At 41.5% G+C, this 20,180-nt stretch overlaps 1 protein-coding gene across 4 annotated transcripts; it reads right to left on the minus strand.

Moving 5' to 3' along the window:
- Nucleotides 1-247: 247 nt before the first annotated feature.
- Nucleotides 248-8,139, minus strand: LOC133911936 (protein VAC14 homolog). Of its 4 annotated transcripts, none has more exons than XM_062354431.1 (20): nucleotides 7,741-8,138; nucleotides 7,535-7,648; nucleotides 7,384-7,452; nucleotides 6,340-6,429; nucleotides 6,152-6,271; nucleotides 6,019-6,047; nucleotides 5,771-5,913; nucleotides 5,594-5,688; nucleotides 5,324-5,410; nucleotides 5,089-5,196; nucleotides 4,894-4,985; nucleotides 4,658-4,739; nucleotides 4,383-4,448; nucleotides 3,792-3,907; nucleotides 3,572-3,692; nucleotides 3,329-3,490; nucleotides 3,085-3,213; nucleotides 2,548-2,616; nucleotides 1,250-1,516; nucleotides 248-666 (listed from the first exon to the last, which is right to left on the minus strand). In XM_062354431.1, exons 1-20 carry the CDS (start codon nucleotides 7,831-7,833, stop codon nucleotides 583-585), a joined length of 2,136 nt encoding a protein of 711 aa, XP_062210415.1. In that variant the 5' UTR covers nucleotides 7,834-8,138; the 3' UTR covers nucleotides 248-582. The 4 variants fall into 4 exon arrangements, 3 of the variants coding, with proteins under 3 accessions (XP_062210415.1, XP_062210416.1, XP_062210417.1); XM_062354432.1 differs by having other exon boundaries at nucleotides 7,384-7,449; nucleotides 7,741-8,137; XM_062354433.1 differs by lacking the exon at nucleotides 248-666 and adding an exon at nucleotides 691-920 and having other exon boundaries at nucleotides 7,741-8,139.
- Nucleotides 8,140-20,180: the final 12,041 nt, after the last annotated feature.

Consider the following 20,180-nt stretch of genomic DNA (forward strand, 5'->3'; position numbering starts at 1 on the left):
GTTTCATCTTTGGAGTATTCTGATGATGTTTCTTATCAACTTTCCTCAGAGCTTCCGACAGAGACCATGCAATCCTCTATCGATAAAAGAGACAAAACAACTATTGACATCATCATTACCGCCTATAAAAAGGTTATATCTACCTATCAGGAAGCTTTGATGTTTTGACATAATCGGTTATCTAACTATACTCAGTGGTATATGCAGAAGGTCAGGCATAGCATATACCAGATTTTAAGAGCCAAAATTGGAAATTTACAATGCATCACTAATTTATTGGAGATCGATAATCAGAACAGCAGTAACATATCTCCAAATACTATTTTGCTCATTTGGCCTTCAAATGAAAAATTACAGAAACCAGATGAGCAGTAAACAGCTAAGAAAAAATAAGAATGACTAGAGAACAGAAACGAGCTTTCTCAAACAAATAATTGCCATCCCTTTGACAAAATCTAGGAACGAAACAAAAAGATTACACTCTATGTACCCTATGCAACCTCCTTTGAAAAAAATAAGGAGACTAACCAGGCCCCAACAAATTTGTGATGATGCATCCTGCATCACAAGCAACCAAATGCATCATGAAATGACTTTGGAAGTTCTTGAAGCGGGCCTGCTAATCTCTGATAACGAGGAATTTGCTTCTTCGAATCTTTGTATCTCCTGTATGTGATTCAGGAAAGTTACATTCTGTTTAAACGATACGCAGCTTTGCAAAAAAGAAGAGAAAAAAAGGCATCATTCAACCAAGTTCCAGTCATATTGTTAACAAAAAGATAACTAATAATGCAATTGGAAAACTTTGGTCTGCTATCAAAGAACAAATCGACATCTCTGGTGGTGAAGGTTTACTTTCTCTAGAGCAGTTACAGCTTTCCGCCAGCAATCTGTTTTCAAGGTGAAAGCAGCTTGGACAACTTCCACCAATAACAATCAGAATGAAATTAAAAAGAAAAATTATTACAGAAACTTATGATCAATTTACAGAAGTGACTAATTCAGGAAGGACGCAGAAGATAGAGCAGAAATATAACAACATAAATATAGAATAATTTATACTTTACAGATTAGGAAGCCTGAATAATTTTGTGCGTATATGGAATAGCAGCACACAACTGAAAAGTTCAAGCACATATATTTCAAAAAGATATTTGGAACAAGAGGGAAGACAACTGTATCTGTGGCAGCAACGACTACTCAATAGAAATAGCATAATCAAATAAGTGAGCAAAAGGCAAAACATTACCTGTGATAATGTTACAGCTGAAGCAGATTTGCGGGATTGCAGTTGATTCTTCAAATGATCTCGGTGCTGCTGCTGCATGTTCTCAAATTGCTGGAGAAGGGATGGGAAATTGATTGCACTATAGTTCTGTGTATCTTGGTTTCGATTGCCATCTTCTGTCACTTGCAGAATCTGAGAGTATGGATTTGCTGAAGATGTGCGCTTGAGATTTTCACTGAACGGCACAGTCTTCAGTCGAGTCCTCAAGATCTTGAAGGCTGCACTTTGCTGCATAAACATATAAAGTCCAAGTTGTTCAATCTTATATTTTAAAATAGTGCCAACTTTCCTTGAGCGTAAATGTTCGAGAGGGCACATGAATGATGTGTAACCTCTCCACAGAATCTGGTTAGAAGTTAGAACTCATAGAAAGAACAATGGATTCAATCTAACAAATAGGAAGAATTTTGAAAGACCACATTTTCTGCATAGAAATGGAACCTAACAGTAGAGAAGGCTCAGAAAGGTGGAACTGAAGAAGCATGCCAAACATGATGTATAGGGCCATGAAGGTACAATTTTGTACATCACAAGCTATTGCAACCGCTAGTGTGAGCATATTAAGATGAATAGAAGACATTTGTTATGGGTTTCATTGGGAGAACGACAGACGGGGGCCAACCGGAGCTCGCAACGTGGCAAGGACGTATCCTTCTCCTTGCCTGAGAATTACGATGACAATAGGCCTCCTTATAGAGAGCTCTCCTAACGTTTATGGATAGAAACAATCTAAATAATGACCTACCTAGTAATAGATTAGGTATAAAATAACTAACCCTTGTATTAGGGAACTAACTGTCATTTAGAAAAATAGATATTCTTATTGGGGAACAAGGGATGGCATAGCCAATTATAATTGATTATCTCAACACAAATTGAAAGCATTACCTTCAGAAGGTGGCATCCATTCACGAAATACCTATTTTAATGTAAGATTACCACAACTATCTGGTGCTTTGCTTATGAATTGGATTGAAACAGTTCTAGAGTAAATAAACTGTGCGAGAAGCCAGGTTAAATTGTTGTAGGTCTCGTGTATGCAACATGCAAATTTTGTCAAGTGAATGTTTCCCAAACGTTCAGAACAGGAACCTTCAGGCAATAACAACAATAAGTTGCGCTGCATGTTTATTTCTACGGGTTCCATCTCTCTGCATATCTCAAGTTTTTGGCTTTACATCATAGAAACAGCATATTCCTTAAACATTAACCAAAGAAAGGCTTTAGGAACTGCAACAGATGAGAGATATTTAACATACCTGAGGCAACAGCATCAGCAGACCATATAGTGTTTTCAGAAGCCAAGTGTGTTTTCCAGGCTCAAGAAGCTGCAAATTATTTCAAAGCACGTTACGAAAGTCTGATGCCATAGTGAATAGTACAAATAATGGAACAGCTAAATCTTCATACTAGAGGTAAGCAAAAAAAAAAACACAACATACATGTCATCATAGTTTCCATAACATGTTGCACCACATAAAAACCAACATGTTGGCTTTACAGCATCCAAACTGAGTGTGAAAGCATTAGAAAACAGCAAATAGTTTCAGAGAAACTTATACCGAACAGACTGCGAGCATACAGTAAACGTCCAAATAAACATAAGGATACAAAGATTGATACAGACCTATCATGTCATGTTACATCAGCGATGGATCAACTAGAACTAAAAGTCAAAGTGAAATAGGCAAGTAGGAGCTCTGCTCACTTATTTCATAACTCCTCAACGCAAGCACGAGGGAGTGAGCGAGAGAGATGAAGTTGCAGGAAGAGATTATCAGAACAAGAAATTTTACCTGTAAACGCAAGTAAGCAAATACTGGAGTCTCTAAGAGACGGATCAATTTATCTAATTGCACCAAAAATTTCACATTTATGTCTTCTTCTCCCAGAGACTGAATAACACAGCTGGCATGATTGTATGCCTACACACATTTAAAAAGAACATCCAAAGATCAGTGGTCCAAGTAAGCAACCCAAATTGCAAACATCCAAAGACCAGTGGAGTCCAAGCAACACAAATTGCAAACCACCCATTACCTGAGCAAGCAAACACAAGCTGATCGTAGCCATTGGAGAGTGGCACCACGAAGCATATAAAGATTGAAACAAGTCCTTGCCACAAGAATCCACCAATGACTTCTTAAGAATAGAGCGCAGCTCACCAAGTTCAGTCGACGTGAGCAAAATTAAATTCAAGGCCTGCAGGCAGTTAAAAATTAATACCCAAAATTACAAATTTGCATTTTGGTAGTAGAAGAATGGTGTACAGGTAGGACACACCTGAACCATGACGGATGCAAAATCAAGGTCAATTTCACTCTCAAGAATAGTGGAGAATTTTCGATAAACTTTTTCAGCACCCAGAAGAACACAAAGCCGACGGACTATCAAAGCACCACGCCTGTAGAATTACCTCATAAACCACTATTTTTCTAAGATGTTCATAAATATTGAATTATGTGTCCTAAAATGTGATTTTAGATATGGAAATTTTACATACTTCTCCAGCAGAACATGATTGTTGTGGAAGGTGCGGATTAGATAGGATACAAGATGATGGAAGTGGTGAGACTCTGCAGCAATGCATGCATGAACTTCCAATACTAATAGGACAACCTGCACAAGTAAAAATGATGTAACAAACAACCGCTGGTAGCAAAAAAGTATTCATGGTGGCTAACCTCATACAGTCACTCTATGGTAGCAATAAGTTTGTTTTAGTTGTGCCTCCAGTTACCATAGAAATATGCTATGTTCTGGTAATTATAATAAAAAAGGATCTGGTTTGATATTCATCAAGCAAAGAACATATATTTCCATTCTTGGCAAGGGAGATTACGACATATAGTGGATCTATCCTTGCTAACAGCACAACAATTAGAATAATTTCCCTGTCAGTGAGAAAATAAATTGACTTGTGCACTCCACACTTATCTAAACCTCACTTGATTTTATTTCAAGCCTTAACTATAAATCACCACATATAAACAGAATTATACAATATCAGCTAGCCACAACAAACAATGCGATGTAGTTTTTGAATGCTTGAAACAAGCAGTGCAGTTTGGAAGGCTTTTCAAAAAGAACTCACCGCATCTGAAGGATCAGAGAGTGCATTTAGAAGTGGATCGAAGATATCATTCAGGTACGCCAAGAACTGTTCCAGAAAAAAATATGTAAATCGATCATAGAACTGTTGGTAATTCAGTAATCAAATTGAATTGCAACTCTCACGTGTCCAATTCAAAGTTGACGAAATAAAACCGGAGCAATGTAAAAGCTTGAAAATAAAGAAAACATGTAGGTTGTAACTTGTTGAAATTTATAGCTATGCAGTCCAAAAAAGCATGCACAGTCGTATAGTACCTCAACACGATAACGAGTCAGCAGGGTGGAGAACCAATGCAATGCTTCAATCCGAGTGGCCTCATGATCGCTATTCAATTCTCTAAAAGAAAGGGAGAAAAGGTTAACGCCACATCACAATGTCAGGTTGACATAATTCTCATGATACCTACAGAGGTAGGTACCGAAACAACTCAAATTACCACAGATAGATGACAAAACAGTTAAAACTTAATTTCATATCAAATGGATTGAACCTTTTTGCAATTGAGAGAATCGCTCCAATATCAAATCCCTCGGTTGGATCAGCTTTTATAGCACGAAGTTCCTCGTTAGTTTCACGTGCAACCTTGCAAACAACGAAGAAAATAACTACATAAATGATGCTGTCCAAGCACACAGTTCACATCTGCAAGAATTGTATGAATCAAAAGAAGAACACAAGAAAGTACCACTCGAATTTTCTCCTCTTCATCAGATATGCATGGTAAGATAGCACCCAAAATATCTGCATAGTAAGGAACGAGTTGTTCCCCGCCAAGCTTCACAAACTCATTGATCTGCAATTTACAGGATAAACCATATGACAAATATTCCTACAAGTATTCAAATAGACTCTACTGCCTGCTGTCTAAATTCCTAGGTTAAGATCACAAAAAAGTAGAAAACATGAAAGACAAAAATTACCCATGTGATAGACGTCAACCGAGTGAATTCATCAGAAGAGCCTGCCCTCCGAACAAGTATTTCAGCCATACGACCATAATCTACATTCTGTTGATTTTTAAGGTAGGATAATCAGCATTGAAAGCATCAAACATGAAAACAACATTTAAGAGTCTATGCAAAGACAAAAGGATAATTGGAGGAATATGCATTCAACAAGATGTATGTTATTCCTATGCTATTAACGGACTGATACAGATATACGAGCAATTTTATGGAGGGCAGCATTACTGGTGAATTCTTTATCTCCTGTAAAAACTCAGAAAGAGCTGCATCAGCTTGCTGCCTTATCTCATGACTGGAATCACTCAGCATATTGAACAAACCTGCACGGATATCAAAAGCAAGGTTGCTGAACACTTGAACAGTCAATAAAAGTAATGCATTTAGAGAAAAAGGAGGTGTTACCATCGAGAAAATCAGGAAGGAAACCAAGCATGTCAATATCAGGCACACTGTCTAACACTGTTATCCACCCCACCAAAAATTGTCTTACATAAGGATTCAACACGTTCATGCGCTCTCTCAAGAGTGGTATAAATTCTTCTATGCTAAAGAGCAAAAGCAAGATACAGGGGCAATCAGAAGTCAACATTAACATTAAGATAAGCAAATCACTGATTCGAAGAAAGCAAAGCAAATAATATACAGCATACCTGAACTGATCACTCTCAGTTACGATATCCTGGTTGATAAATAATTATCTTATCAGAGGTGATTAAGAGGAGAGCAAGAGAGAAGTGCTAGGATATACCATAGGATATACCAGTACAGTCCAGGCGATCATACCTTGACAAGCCTGTCAAGAAGATGAGCTGCACTCTGCACATTAGCATCAGAATCTGCAGACAGCTTGCATAACGCATCAAAAATCTTGTTGAAGTAGATGATGAAATCCCCTCTCACAACCTACAGATGGAAATTTATGTTAGTGTATGTAAAGCAAACATGCAATTCATGCTTCATTACTGAATTACCTTTGCTATGTTGTATAGTGCTTCACAAGCATAGTAGCGCACTCTGCTATCTTGGTCCAGGAAAGAATTAAGCACAGGAGGCACGATTTGCTGTAAACACAGAGCAAAAGAGCTCATTGAGCCATCAAATTGACAAATCAAAATAATAGCACGGCCCATTAAATGTAGACATTACGCTATCCATCTTAATATTGCTTCTCTCCTGGGTAGATATGTAAGCAGCACAATAACAATTTATGATACATGTAACAGCAGTTTTATTTTAAACTACAGAATTATACGATTTGAACATGACCGCGCAATGTCATCTAAAATTTTGTCCCCACACCAAGATTCAACCTCAACAATCCGCAAGTATTTAATAGAACAATGCAATAATTCTCAACAATCTTCCTTCCAAATCCACGGTATCAACTTAAACGAATGGCAGTAACATGACTCCATAACATCCTGCGAGTCACAGTATGATGAACACCATACAGAGCTAACATTTCCAATCATCAAATGCAACAAGTTGACAGGAATGCCAAAAGGCATTGGTTCAAAGTGGCATGCCAACTCTGCAACCCAGTTAAGTAAAATATTTTCATGGTGAATCAGTAAGCAGAATGTCCTTAAGCACTGATCAAAAGGACTCGGTCATCCCTGAGTCCCGCTACATTAGCTAAGGTCTCAATACATTTAAAAGAAAGCAAAAACTAATGGAGACCACCAGAAACGAAGTCATCAAACTTTCTGCTTCATCTACTATCTAGACTTAGCATTTGGTATCATTGAGTAAAAGTCAGTTCAGCATTTGGTACACTAATAGAGCAATGTATAAAACAATGGTAAAGCTCAATAAGCCAATGGCTACTGCCGATGGCAATCAAGCCCCGCAGTTACCAACTTGCCATAAAATCAGGCAGACAGGTTTTAAGCTATAGAGGCGTACGATTCTTTTGAAAACCCACACAGATTTCCCCAGATACAAGACAACACTGCATAACTTGAATAGGAATAAACTAAAAAGAATTTAAGATTTAAACGCTTGCACTGGCAAACCTCGAGATGCTGAGCGGCCTCGGTGGTGAGTCCGACAGTAACTGCTGCAAGGCCAATCAACCCACCCTGCTAACATCAAAGTGCCACAAGAACTCAACAAATCTGACCCCCCGTCAACACCAGAAACATGACCACAGCGGTTTGAGCAAACCTTCCGGTGGTTCGCCTGCGGCGAGTAGGTGAAATCGTTGGTGAGCAGCGAGATGACCGCTGATATCTTCTCGTGCTCCCCAGCCGTCGCTAGCTGCTTCACGATCCCCTCAATCTGCACAAGACCCCACCGCAACGAAAACTCCACCTCAAATCCCTCGCAATTGCTCGAAAACCGATGACCCACGAGGAACAAAACCCCCTCACCTCGAGCGCGGCGTTCTTCCGCTTCTCGTAGAGCTTGTCGGAGAGGTTCCGCAGCACGGCGCCCGGGATGATGGAAAGCGCGTCGGCGGCCATCGCCGGAGAATCCTACCGGGAGATCCCCCTGCCCCGCCGCCGCTACAGCCCCCCGATCGCCGGCGATCGCCGCATCGGCCGCCCCCACGGCCCCCTGCGACCGTGACGCAACCCTAACCCAGCAGGCGAAGCCCGAAGGAGACGGGCACCAGAAGCGCGGTAGCGAAACCCTAGCCCCCTAAAAGCCCAACCCGAGCACGCTCGCGCGTCCGCAGCAACAGCACGAGCCTAGGAATGGATTTGGAGGCGGATGCGACGGTGGTGTGATCTGGAGGCTGGGGGAGGGGATCCGGACGCTGATGCTATTCTCCTTCCCAAGGGTAACGTTTACCGTTGCGGCGGCCATGCGCCCGTTTCCCGTGGGTTCGGGTCCAGCGGGAGGCGAGCCTGGCAGGTAGGGCCAGACACCGAGGACGGGGGCTACGGCGCAGGAGGCTCGGTCCAGGCGGGTTCGGGGTGGTGGACTGGCTGTCCTCCTGCTGCAATTGGGTTGAGCTGCGCTTGTGCGTGGGTTCGGTCCAGGTGGACCGTATGGATGGACTCGTGGTAGGGCACGTGGTGGCGCGTGGACCAGATGCATGCGGATGGGTCCCCGGCCGTGTCCCTCCGGTTCTCTTTCCACGGAAAAGGGGAGGCTGCTCATGTTATCGTCGGTCTTTTCGGTCCAAGTCTGATCACGCAATGTTGTTGGAAGAGGTTGTGGTTTAGGAGACCACTCTCAATGCTCGATTTGGTTTATATTTTAGACATTAAATACATATCTACAAGAATAAAATCTGATATGATAAGTAATTAAATAAGAAAAGAGAAAAAGCTAATGTCTTGAATACCCGTGGTGTATGTAAAAAGATAGTAAGCTAAAAGGTGATATCAAAATCCAATATTATACATTATAAGAGAAAACTTAAAGTCTATATTGCTATAACCGGTTTTTAAGTTTGAGATCATACCTAAATTTTTTTACATTGATTCTACTCCCCCCCCCACCAAACGGAGCCCTCGTGAATTTTTATTTTATTTTTAGTAGAACCTACTTAGAGTTTTGTTTGAATCTCAAACATAACATAAGTAGATCTTCACTAAAACAGTACATGTGGAATCCATCCTAAGACTTATTGAGACATTAAGAATGAATTATACTCTTGTGGAAGAAACAAGCTAAGCTCAAAATCTAAGAGACAACAAACAAACAAATATGTATTAGGGATAGATAGTGTCATCATACATATTCTCGTATTTATATATTAGTTATAGAAATCTCTTTAGATACAAGATATAGATATTATGCATTGAGTGGTTATTTTTTATCACATATTTCTTATTTCTCTCTCCTCTAAGAAATAGCTACATGAACCATGTATTGAGAGTGATATGAGAGGTTCCTGCTGGTGATATATTGGAACCTCGTATTTATATATTGGTCATAGAAATCCCTTTTAATACAAGCTATAGACATTATGCATTATGTGGTTATTTATTATCATGTATTTCTTGTTTCTCTCTCATCTCTCCTCTAAGAAATAGCTACATAAACCATGTATTGAGAGTGATATGAGAGCTTTTTGCTAGTGATATATTGGAATGAGGAGATTGGGATGCGAAAACAATACAATCCTTGTGTTAGTAGAGTTATTCGCTCTCCCTCTTATTAAAAGTAAGTGTAGCTTTTTACGATATGGACAGTCAAGTGTTTTCCATGTACCTTATAAATTTTAAGTCTAATCTTATTTTTCACTCTTGGCATATAGAATATCTAAATTCAGTTCATGCCTTCTTAAGAAATCTAACCTAACTCACTCTTAAACACAAAGTACATAGGTTAAGTCCATTAAAACTCAATTGACAATTTTATACCTTTAGTCACTAATCTCCACAAGTAACTTAGCATTAATGTTTATTGTCAATCTTGTTTGAGCTTCTACTTCCGAGCATCACCCAGAGCTCATTCATCTTAATGCATATCTCTCCTCCATATATCACATATGGAATAACCTACTAACAATTCTTTAACAATATTGCTAATCTATAGGTATTGTCGTTAATTATTAAAATTACACATAAAGGCTAGATACACTTTCAACAACTCCTGGCCATCGAAAACATAACCAGCTATCCTTTCTCGAGGGGAGCAAAAGAAATTGCGAAAGGGGAGCCCCAAGGTTCCCTAGCATCTCGTACGCGCATTGGCACAACTTCCCATCCTTTGGGGGATTTCAAGCTGTACTAGGATCCATATCTTATCCTCATTTTTTTCACCTAACCCTGTTCTATATGGTTTGGCCGTTTATGTTTTTGTAGTGACAGTTTCATAGGAATACTCCATGCAAGATGCATGTTTTTTTAGATGACAAGGTGACATAACACACCACTATGTGCACACACCACACTCATATACATGCGAATGTGCCTTTATCACGTGTTCACAAAATATACTGTGTAAATCGTGAGCGAAAGGATCGAATGGCCCTCGAGAGGAGGGTGAATTATGCTCTAATTAAACTATTTCAAAATAAATATAGACCAAGTAGACAAACTAGACCTAGAAGAAATGTAAAGCAACAACAACGATCAAATTAGATAGAATTCTAAGCAAGAAAACATGCAAGCCACACCAAGAAGTGAACTGTGAAAATTTACATTGTAAGAAAATAAATGCTTAAAGAAAATAAATGCTTAAGTGCTCCTTAGTGATAGCTACTTCTCCATCTTCGGATTAACGGAGTTCAAATCAAGCATAAAACTTCCTCTTAGGGCTCCCACAAGATCTACAAAAGCTTACCAAGACCCATTAGATATTGTCAAACACCAAGAGTAACAAGACAGTAGCTTTACTGGACCCAAATCAAACCTAGACTACAGCTAGATGCATACTTACTACTCTTATTGCACTAATGATATCCTTTTAATTAAGAACTTTACAAATTACTCTAGTGCACCCCTTTGTCTCTTGATCACACACTAAGTGTTTTGGCTCATCTGAATAGCAAAGGCACTTAAATTATATAGATTAAAGATTCACAACTAGTTGTTGCCCAACCACCAAAAAGTTTTATGAACACCAGATGATCTGACATCCATAGGCTCAAAGCACCAGACTATTCGGTGTGAATATTGTCCACCCAAACTAGTCGTTACAAGCACACAATGCTCCGATGAAGCCTCCATTACATACATCGGACTATCCGACGTGTATACGTTAATCTTCTAGTGATCCGAAAGAAATCCTCTAGACTTTACTCCAATGAAGCACCCAATGTATATGCTAGACCATCTGACATGTACAAGTTTGAAGTCCATCTTCTGAAAAATACTTCGGCGTAGCCAACTTCACACCGTTGGATCATGCGGTGTGTACAAGAGCACCGAGGTAAAAGCTCTAACTGTATAAACTCCTCAGCACCGGACCATCCGATGTGTAGAGTTTTTTTAGAACTTTTCCAGTTCAAACTTCTTTAAGTTCTATCTTCACTTCAACTCATCCATGGGCTTCTCTGAGCTACCTAGTGCAAAAAATTTACGAGTGTTGATCCAACCAAGTTTAGACTTAACTAGGTAAAGCTACTACTCTTATCCCCTCTTTATACTATGGTCAAAAAACAAAGAAAAAGAGCTTATACTACTCTAAGTATCATTTATCTTCTTGTGACACTTAGAACTAGAAAGTCCTTAATTTTGACGTTCACGTCATTTGATTGCTTATTCAATCAATTAAGGGACCGAGATCGACAACATCATTATGAACTATTTTTTTATTACCCTTCAAAGCAAATATGTTAGTCACAATGATATGATTATTATTAATCACCGAAAGAGTTATCACTTACCTATGGACCTAGATGCTATAGTGAGCATCAGGAGTTGAATCCTCATGAGTAAAGTCGCATCCTCACGCCTCCACTACAACACCAAGAGGTGGTTCCCCGCGCAAGACGCATGCTATGGACGACATATAATGGTCCAAGATGTTATCACTGCACATATACAATTTGCCTGTTTTAAATTGAATCATAATACTTAATTGGTCTTAGAAATTGCAATAGATCTAACACATCTTATATGTATCTTGGCAATACGTATTATTTGTATTCTACTTTCGAGTACTACGATAGTACTATCATATAATGGAAGGCCTACTAGCTACACTACTTGCAGAGCCATTCTGGGCGCGCATCTTAATTTGTTGCTCCGCATGTACCATGATCGTGGTAACTCAAAGCGATGTTTGACTATCTTGTTAGGCGCTAAACTTCATCGAGATTGCATTACAGGTAGCCCTAAGCTTGTAGTTCCATTGGAGAAGAAACACGATAGCCGATAGGGTACTGTCGATGATGCGCATTACAGATTGGCGGTGGAGCTAGTGTGGTGTGGTCATCAGCAATGATGGTGTTGAAGTCATAGTGGTGGCGACCTTCGTGTCGATCCATCACCCTTTAGGATCGGTGCTACAGTTTTAGTTATCGGGAAGACGTTGGACTCACGAGATGAACTTAACCCGCGAGGCCCTAACCTCTCCTTTTTTATTTTGGCGTTGATCGGTCTAGGACCATAACCAACGGTTGGTTGGCGCCACCCGATCATGACGCGAGGTGGGACTAGGATCCTCTTAGAATTCGGCTTCTGTTAGTCAAGATCACACCAACATATCTGACTTGATGTGACATAGAGCAAGTGATATGTGTCAAACCTGACAGACGAGGGACGACTCAAAAATTGCAGTGTTCTAACCCTGAGGGTTTGTTTGGACATAGGATTCCATCTTCCTAACAGTCCCTAATCGTGGTTCATGTGCTCCACGCAAACGAAGGCTGGGTCGATGATGGAGAGCACAAACAGTGGAGTGACGCATCATGTGTGTAGTGGCAGTCAAATCCGTCAGCGGTTTCCAAGCTCCGTCATGGTGGTTTATTTTTTTGCGTTGGCAACAACCCATTTGATGTGCCTGAAACTGTGAGCTGAGTACCAGTGTAACACTCCCGCAGACTACAATGCCTAGAAAGATTGCTTTGGCTATTGAATCTGTATTGGCCTGTGTCACGTTCCCCTCTCAATCAAGAACATGAATCACACCTAAACACCCAGATCACCACAAGTTCATCTAGTTCATTGGCCAATCCAAGTCAGTTTGTAGAGTAGGGATACAAACTGAGAAAAATAGAGCATAGGGAGGAGCAAGAACTCTAGACTGGGTATAGAGAGGTGATCAAGAAGATAGAGATCAACAGGGGAAGGTATCGGGAAGAGGATCTCAAGGGAACAAGGAACCGGAGGAGGAAGACAAGTCTGTTGGATATCTGTTCTTCGATGACTTAGCTGTCTTGGGCGATGGCCTCATATAGGCCCCTTTGCTCCCAGCGGGGTGGGCCTCCAGTCCACATGTCAGCCCATCGCTAGCCCAAGAGCCTAGTCTGTGACATTCCTCCCTCCTTGAGTCTCGACTTACCCTCAAGACGATAGAGCGGGGACTTGCGAAGCATCAAACCTTTGAGACTCCAAGCTTGAGCGAAGAATTTGCTATTTAGAATCCCCACTAAATGCACCATCTTCTCATCCGACGATTGAGTAACCAACACCCACCACCATGCTTCTGCTGCTGGTAGCCATGGTCAGGGTGTCATCCACTTCTCTGCATGCCTGGTCACAAAGATCATCCAGGTGTAGTTGGCCTCTTAGAAGATGAACCTTGCAATCGAGTTATTCATATCAGTCACTGTTGACGCAGCTTGAGCCTTTAGTTCATCACTACACTCAGTATCAATGCTCTCATAGTCAGGAGGGTCCTAAAACCGAACACCTTCTTGCCAACCCTTGCAAACCTCTCTTATTGCCTCACTGAACATTGGACAACCTCAGTGTAAAGGGCATCAATCGCAGCCAGGTCCTTGCTCTTACTGATCTGAATGTTTCCCAGCGCAGCGGTTGTGGCATTCTTCAATACACTTGACCATGAACTTGAAGTAATCACAATTCATGTTGTTGCACTTGATCTCCTGGCAGATGCACCCCTTGACCTAACTTAGTCATTCATCACACAACGCTACACCAGAGCTTTGGGGAAACACTTTCTTTGACTCCTGAACAACAGAAGGCATTTTCTTTGCTTCTAGAAGAAGGTAATGGAATGTGTTTGTCATGTGTAGAGACATCACAACGAGCAAATCCTTGCATGAAAAATTCAGTCCAGAGCACCCCTATTGCAATATCCTTTATCCACTCATTCTCCCAGCAATCTCCCATTAGTCTTCCCTTCCAGTGGTTATCCATAGCCAAGAGTAGCCCAAACCACAATATAGCAAGTTTCCCACCTGATTGAATTGAATGGTGAAACAACTCATCCAATGTTTTGAGTAGCTTTGTGATGGCCCTAATATTGCAACTGAGCTTAAATGATATAGAAAGAATATGTAGCACTTCATGAATGGATATATAGTATTGCAGTACTTGTTGGAACCACTATTTAGCAAATGACTTTCTACTCAGTAGCCTCAGCTCCAGAAATTGTAGTTGCAGACCATTGTTCAACTGCCAATTGCTCCTAAAAACAAGATCCCTCCATGTGTAATCATGTGGTAGTGACTTAATTGCATTCATGTCAAGCACAATGATTTCTGTCCTCATTTGGAACCTTTCCCACGTGATGAAGGACTGTTACAATGCAACACTTCGGATATGCAATAGTCATAGAATCTGTGCAACAAAATTATTAGTCAATGCCACTATGTGTTTATTCTCAGCATAACCAATTACTCTTGTAGCCATTGAGAGGACAAAATGATTACTAAATTGCTCCAAGAAAGTGTAGTTTTGTAAACCCCCAAAATCACAAACTATGAACGCCACACAAGCTCTACAACCAGCCATAGAGAGTAGCACTTACTACTGTCAGTGTGCATCTTGATATTGTTAGCCCATGATTGAAAATGCAACAAGTTTGTCCCGAATCCACCTAATAACATAGTAGCATTTTTTTCTCCCTGAGCATAATCTATGTCATCAAATTTGAGTTCATCCCTCTAATCAATTCTTCCTTACTTAAATCATTTCCAGTGATTTGATCACTCAACCATACAACTGTAGGCCCATACGCAATAGCAGTCACGAGTACTTTCCATAACAATTCGTTGGCACACGCAACCACTTTCTTCGGTGGCGACCAAAGTGATACCTATAGCATTGAAATGCTCTTGGCTGATAGTGTATCCAACACCTCACAATCACTTGGCTAACAGAGAATAGCAAATGTGCAAGCATTGATAACCAAGACCCTAAAGCTCTACACCTTGCTTGGTGCCGTTGGAAGGATGTCATGGAGATAGAAGCCAGGGCAGTCCTTCAAACACATGGTGTTGTGGTGTCTTCATGTATGGATGTGATGATGCTAGGGTTGAAGATGGGCATACAACTGCTATCTAGGGAAGGCTTTTGGATGGAACATGATGGGTATGAATGACGCAATTAGGAGGGTAGAGATCCTAAGAGCACCCAAACCTTGCGGAACACCACCGCAATTTTCCCATGGAGACCATGGTGGCAGCCTAATGGCACGAACATGGTTACAAGTGGGGGTGGTCGGAGCACTCACAGATGTTGGAACGCTCATGTTGCGGTGGTTGCGACTCAGTAGGATCAGCGTGGTGTCCCTGGGCGCGGCAGGGACGTGCACGGTGACCAGGAAGTCCCTCTCCTCATCAATGTACAGGTCGTCGATGTTGGCGAATCCGTTGCGCCCGTCACTGGCCACCTCATTCGCATAGCCCCCCAACTTGATGGACGTCAATAGGATGCCATCATCGACACATTCGATGCTTAGCCCTGTCTCTTGTGCCATGACGGGTTGCTGCTGTTGTGGTGGCGCAACGGTGAATGAGGTGTCCTCAGGCGATGGTGGACACCGGAACAGTGGGTGTTGGCGCCGGGGTCACTGACGACGCAGGAGCGGTGGTGGTGGCTGATGTTGGAGCAGTGGTGGACGCCAGCATGACAGTGGTGGTGAAGGAAATCGAGGACGTCCTAAGAGGGGGGAGGGAGTGAATTAGGACACTGAAAGCTATTGGCTCCAAAACTTTCACAAGATAAGCCTATATCAATTTCTATCTAAATGTGCTCTATGCTTATCTAGTGTGTCTACTCTACCGCTTAAGAGAATTGCAAGGTAAATTGCAAGTAAGTAAATGCGAAAACATAAATGAGGTAGAGAGATAAACTCGGCACGAGGGAATTTTATCCCGTGGTATCGGTGGCACACAAGCCACCTCTAGTCCACGTTGGAGCTCCACGAAGGATATGTTCCTGGTCGCTAGGTCTCTTCCGGTCACGGCTCTTGAGATATCAAGTCACCAATACAAGATCTCAAGCACGATGAGCCACCAAGCCACCAAGGTGAGGCCTCACCACTAACCTTTCTTCCGGTCACTTGTACGACGTCTTCACTTCGGAGCTTTAGTCACAAAGACAAGGACCTCCGCGTCCTCATACAATCCTCTTGCTGCCACTCCACACCAAGTTGGAGGGTCAACAAGTTACCGATGAGTCACAAAGACTCCAAGATATCGACGTACCTCTCAGTACACTTTTAGATCACTTCTTGATCTACACTCTAGGTTGCAGCACCCAGCAACTCTTCTCTCTAGGCATATAAGCACTAGTCACTCACTAATGGTGTGCTTAATCGACTTGGATGGACATTTTATGCTCTTAGATGGCTTGAATGTCTTCTTAAGTATACAGGGGTTTGTCTAGATTCCAACAACTTCAAATAAATGAGTGGAGGGTATTTATAGCATCAACCCCGTGGACTAGCCGTTATCCCAACGGCTCACATATTATGTGAACACCGGATGATCTAGCGTTAACAGAGGTATAAATACCGGACCATCCAGTGTGTATATTCTCAGAAACTAGCTGTTGGGACTTCACTCAGAGTTCTTCTGAATATTGGATTGTCTGGTGTAGTCTTCTATCAATCATCGAACTACCTGATGAGTTTTCCTGAGCCAGATCGCGCCAAACTTCTTCTCTGCACAAAATACTCTGGTGTGCACTATCTTCATCACCGGACATTCCGGTGTGTAGAACTTCTACTTTTCTGGGTTTTCTACATACTCTGTTAAATGCTCCGGTGAAATCTCCGGTGTGCACTATCTTCATCACCGGATCTTACTGTGTGTAGAACTTTTTCTTTTCTGAATTTTTCACACCTTCTGTTAAATGCTCCGGTGAAGTCTCTAGTGTGCATCACTTCATCACTGGACTATCTAGTGAGTAGATCTTTGATCTTTTGTGCTTGGATTCTTCTCTGCAAGAATTAGTCTGGTATACATCTCTTCTGATCGCCGGACCTTCCAGTGAGTGCAATCCACTCTAACTCCTTCTGACAGAATTGCTCTGGCGTGTACACTCTTTATCACCGGATCATCCGGTGAGGTAAACTTCCTCTAAACATAATGCTTCGGTGAGTGCAACTCTTCCAGCGCTAGACCTTCCGGTGAGAACAATTTCTCTAGGACTTTTTCCAATTCAATTAAACTTTGTTCTGGCTGTAGTGGCTTCTTCATGTATTGTATCTATGAGATGGACTAACATATATTCTTGACAAACATGTTAATCTCATTGATTATGTTATCATTAATCACCAAAATCACAATCATGACCTAATATAGCCATTTCTGCTACAAGTGGACACCGACACTAAGGGGGATGCCACAATGAACGCAACAACAAGGCACACAGATGCGGAAAATGATGCAGACACTGGTGCAGATGATGCAGTAGTGGTCATCGATGCTGGAGCGGATGCTAATGCAAAGGCGAACACCGGCGCAACAGCATACGTTGTAATAGGGATAGACTCTGACACTATGGTGAATGCCAACATGCCGACGGGATGTACAAACTGGACATCCAACGAGCAGCAACCATCATAGACGTTGCGCCCGTAGGTGACACACCGAGCTCGCTCGACATCGAGACTCCTACGAAACCAAATGAGAGCCTCCACCCGCCACACGCTTGCTGGTGTGAGCACCTGCACCATTGTCACCCTATTGACGTCATAGATATGATGAAGCACGTCGTCGGTTATCGGGTAGAGCACGTGGCTCACACAGATGCGCACCCTGACTCCAACGAAGCTTCCCCACCAGCTCGGCATTTCGTCGAACACTTGGTGCACGCTTCCTCCAACAAAATCCATGGCCATCGCTCCATAGCTCCGGAGATCAATGGCTTTGATACCAATTGTCACATTCCCCTCTCGGTTAAGCACAAGAATCACACATAAACACCCGAATCACCACAAGTTCATCTAGTTCATTGGTCTATTCATGTCGGTTTACAAAGCAATGATACAAACTAGGAGAAATAGAAATAGAACATAGGGAGGAACAACAACTCTAGATTGGGTATAGAGAGGGGATTAGGAAGAAAGAGATCAGTAAGGGAAGGGATAAGAAAGATGATCTCAGGGGAAGACCCAGAGGATGAAGACAAATCTATTAGATATCTGTTTTTCAATGCCTTGGTTGTCTTTGGTGATGCCTCATATAGACTCCTTTGCTCTTAGCGAGGTGGACTTTCAGTTCACATGTTAGCCTATCGCCTAGGTTCGAAGTCCGGTTCGTGATAGTCTATTTAGTTTTGATTGGGACTAGGATGAAAGTTTTACATCAACATACGTGCCAATTTTCCTTTCTTTTTTCCTTCATTCTTTTTGAGACGGGTAAATTATGCCAGTATCTAAATCTTAGCTGCAGATGAATTGCTTCAGTCAATGGACCATGGCCCAAGGTTGCGGTGTAGTGGTGTACAGATACAGTACTCCATCATCAAGAGGAGAAAATCAATGCTCCTTGATAGGGAATCATACTCTACCTCTAACTAGGAAATCCGAACAGCATCATCGCTGGACTAACCAACAGTTGACTAGGTGTGCACATCCAACAGTATGGTCTCACCTTATAATTTTGATGACGCTACTATGGATGGGTTTAGCAAATGCGAACAAATACTTCTATGGTACTCTCTCGGGTCCAAATAGTGTCTTTTTGATAAAACATGATCTTCAAGGTATGTCTTTAACCATTATTTTTACTAAAATATATTTATAAATTTTATTGAATTTGTGATATTATAAAATGCTTTTTCAAAATAAATCTACGTATATGATTCTAAAGTTTCCAAATTAAGTATTTTGAAAGCTATTATTAGTTGAAGTTTTAATTTTTTGACTAAATCTTTTATAAAGCAATATGTATTTGTGATTGAAGAGAGTAACACGATGTGTGAAGGCGAATCCTACATCCGATATCTAGCCGCATTATGTTTTTTAGTTATATGAAATACCCCCAGCTTACACAATACTCTATTTTGGTACCACCCATAGAAAGAATATTTTGGTACCAATTCACCGAATTTTTTGTCCCAGTAGACCGCGCTTGAGTAATCAAGCAGCCAAGTAGCTTGCCAAGTGCCAGGAGAAACTCCACATGATTTGCTCATCATCATATGCCGTGCCGTGGCCTGGCTCTCGTGCTAGCCTAGTAGTACCACACACTTGGGCAGTTGGGCCTTCCGTTCCGAACGCACAAGGCCGAGTAGTGATGGGACAAATGCGCCACCGCACAAGGCGTCACCTCACGCGATCCGGATCCCCAATCACAGGTAAACCTTGACCGATCATGGCCGCAGAGACGCCTAGTCATTGAGCGCCTCTCTCTGGTGCGGGAGCCGTGTGACCCACCTTGTGGCCGCGGCTTGCGCCCAGGTGTTGGGAACTCGTTTCTTTTGACTTTTGAGCGGTGTTAGGAATTTGGGATGGCGCTAGTGCAAAAGTTAATCTCGTGTTCGTTAGACTTGACGTAACTGAAGTTTCGTACGTGTGCTAGATGCGAACATCTAAACATGCTGCTTGTTTCGACCAAAAATATACATGCTGCTACTTAAAGTTCAAGTAAGTTTTATACTAGATGTAGCACGGCTCCCCTTTAAATTGGATTACCAGAAACGTTGTTTAGGGACCTAGTGAAATCCCAAATACGTAAATAATGTCGCTATTTTGGTAGAACCGCTGCTGAAAGACATCATCAAAAGGCAAATCACAACTTAAATGTGATGGGTAAAAATTTGGAGATAAATTAGACGTCGTGATTCAACTGAACTGGGTGAGGATTCAACCAATTGTTCTTTTTTTAAAAAATAAATAATGCATTTGATTGATGTTTTGTACATTCAATCTATTTTATATGACAACCATGTACTATATTTTTGAGGAAGATGTTGGAGCCGGAAATCAAATATCAATCGAAAAGATTTTTTTCATCACTATTCACTAATAAGATTGGTATTATTTG

The sequence above is a fragment of the Phragmites australis genome, chromosome 3, assembly GCF_958298935.1.
Source record: "Phragmites australis chromosome 3, lpPhrAust1.1, whole genome shotgun sequence".
Classification (NCBI taxonomy): domain Eukaryota; kingdom Viridiplantae; phylum Streptophyta; class Magnoliopsida; order Poales; family Poaceae; genus Phragmites; species Phragmites australis.

Excerpts from the sequence above, each read along its gene's own strand:
- LOC133911936 (XM_062354431.1), bottom strand. The coding sequence starts at position 7,833 with ATGGCCGCCGACGCGCTTTCCATCATCCCGGGCGCCGTGCTGCGGAAC. Across the intron at positions 7,453-7,534 it reads CGCAGGCGAACCACCGGAAG|CAGGGTGGGTTGATTGGCCT; the intron begins GTTTGCTCAAAC and ends CTTTGATGTTAG. Across the intron at positions 6,048-6,151 it reads TTCTTGACAGGCTTGTCAAG|GATATCGTAACTGAGAGTGA; the intron begins GTATGATCGCCT and ends TTTATCAACCAG.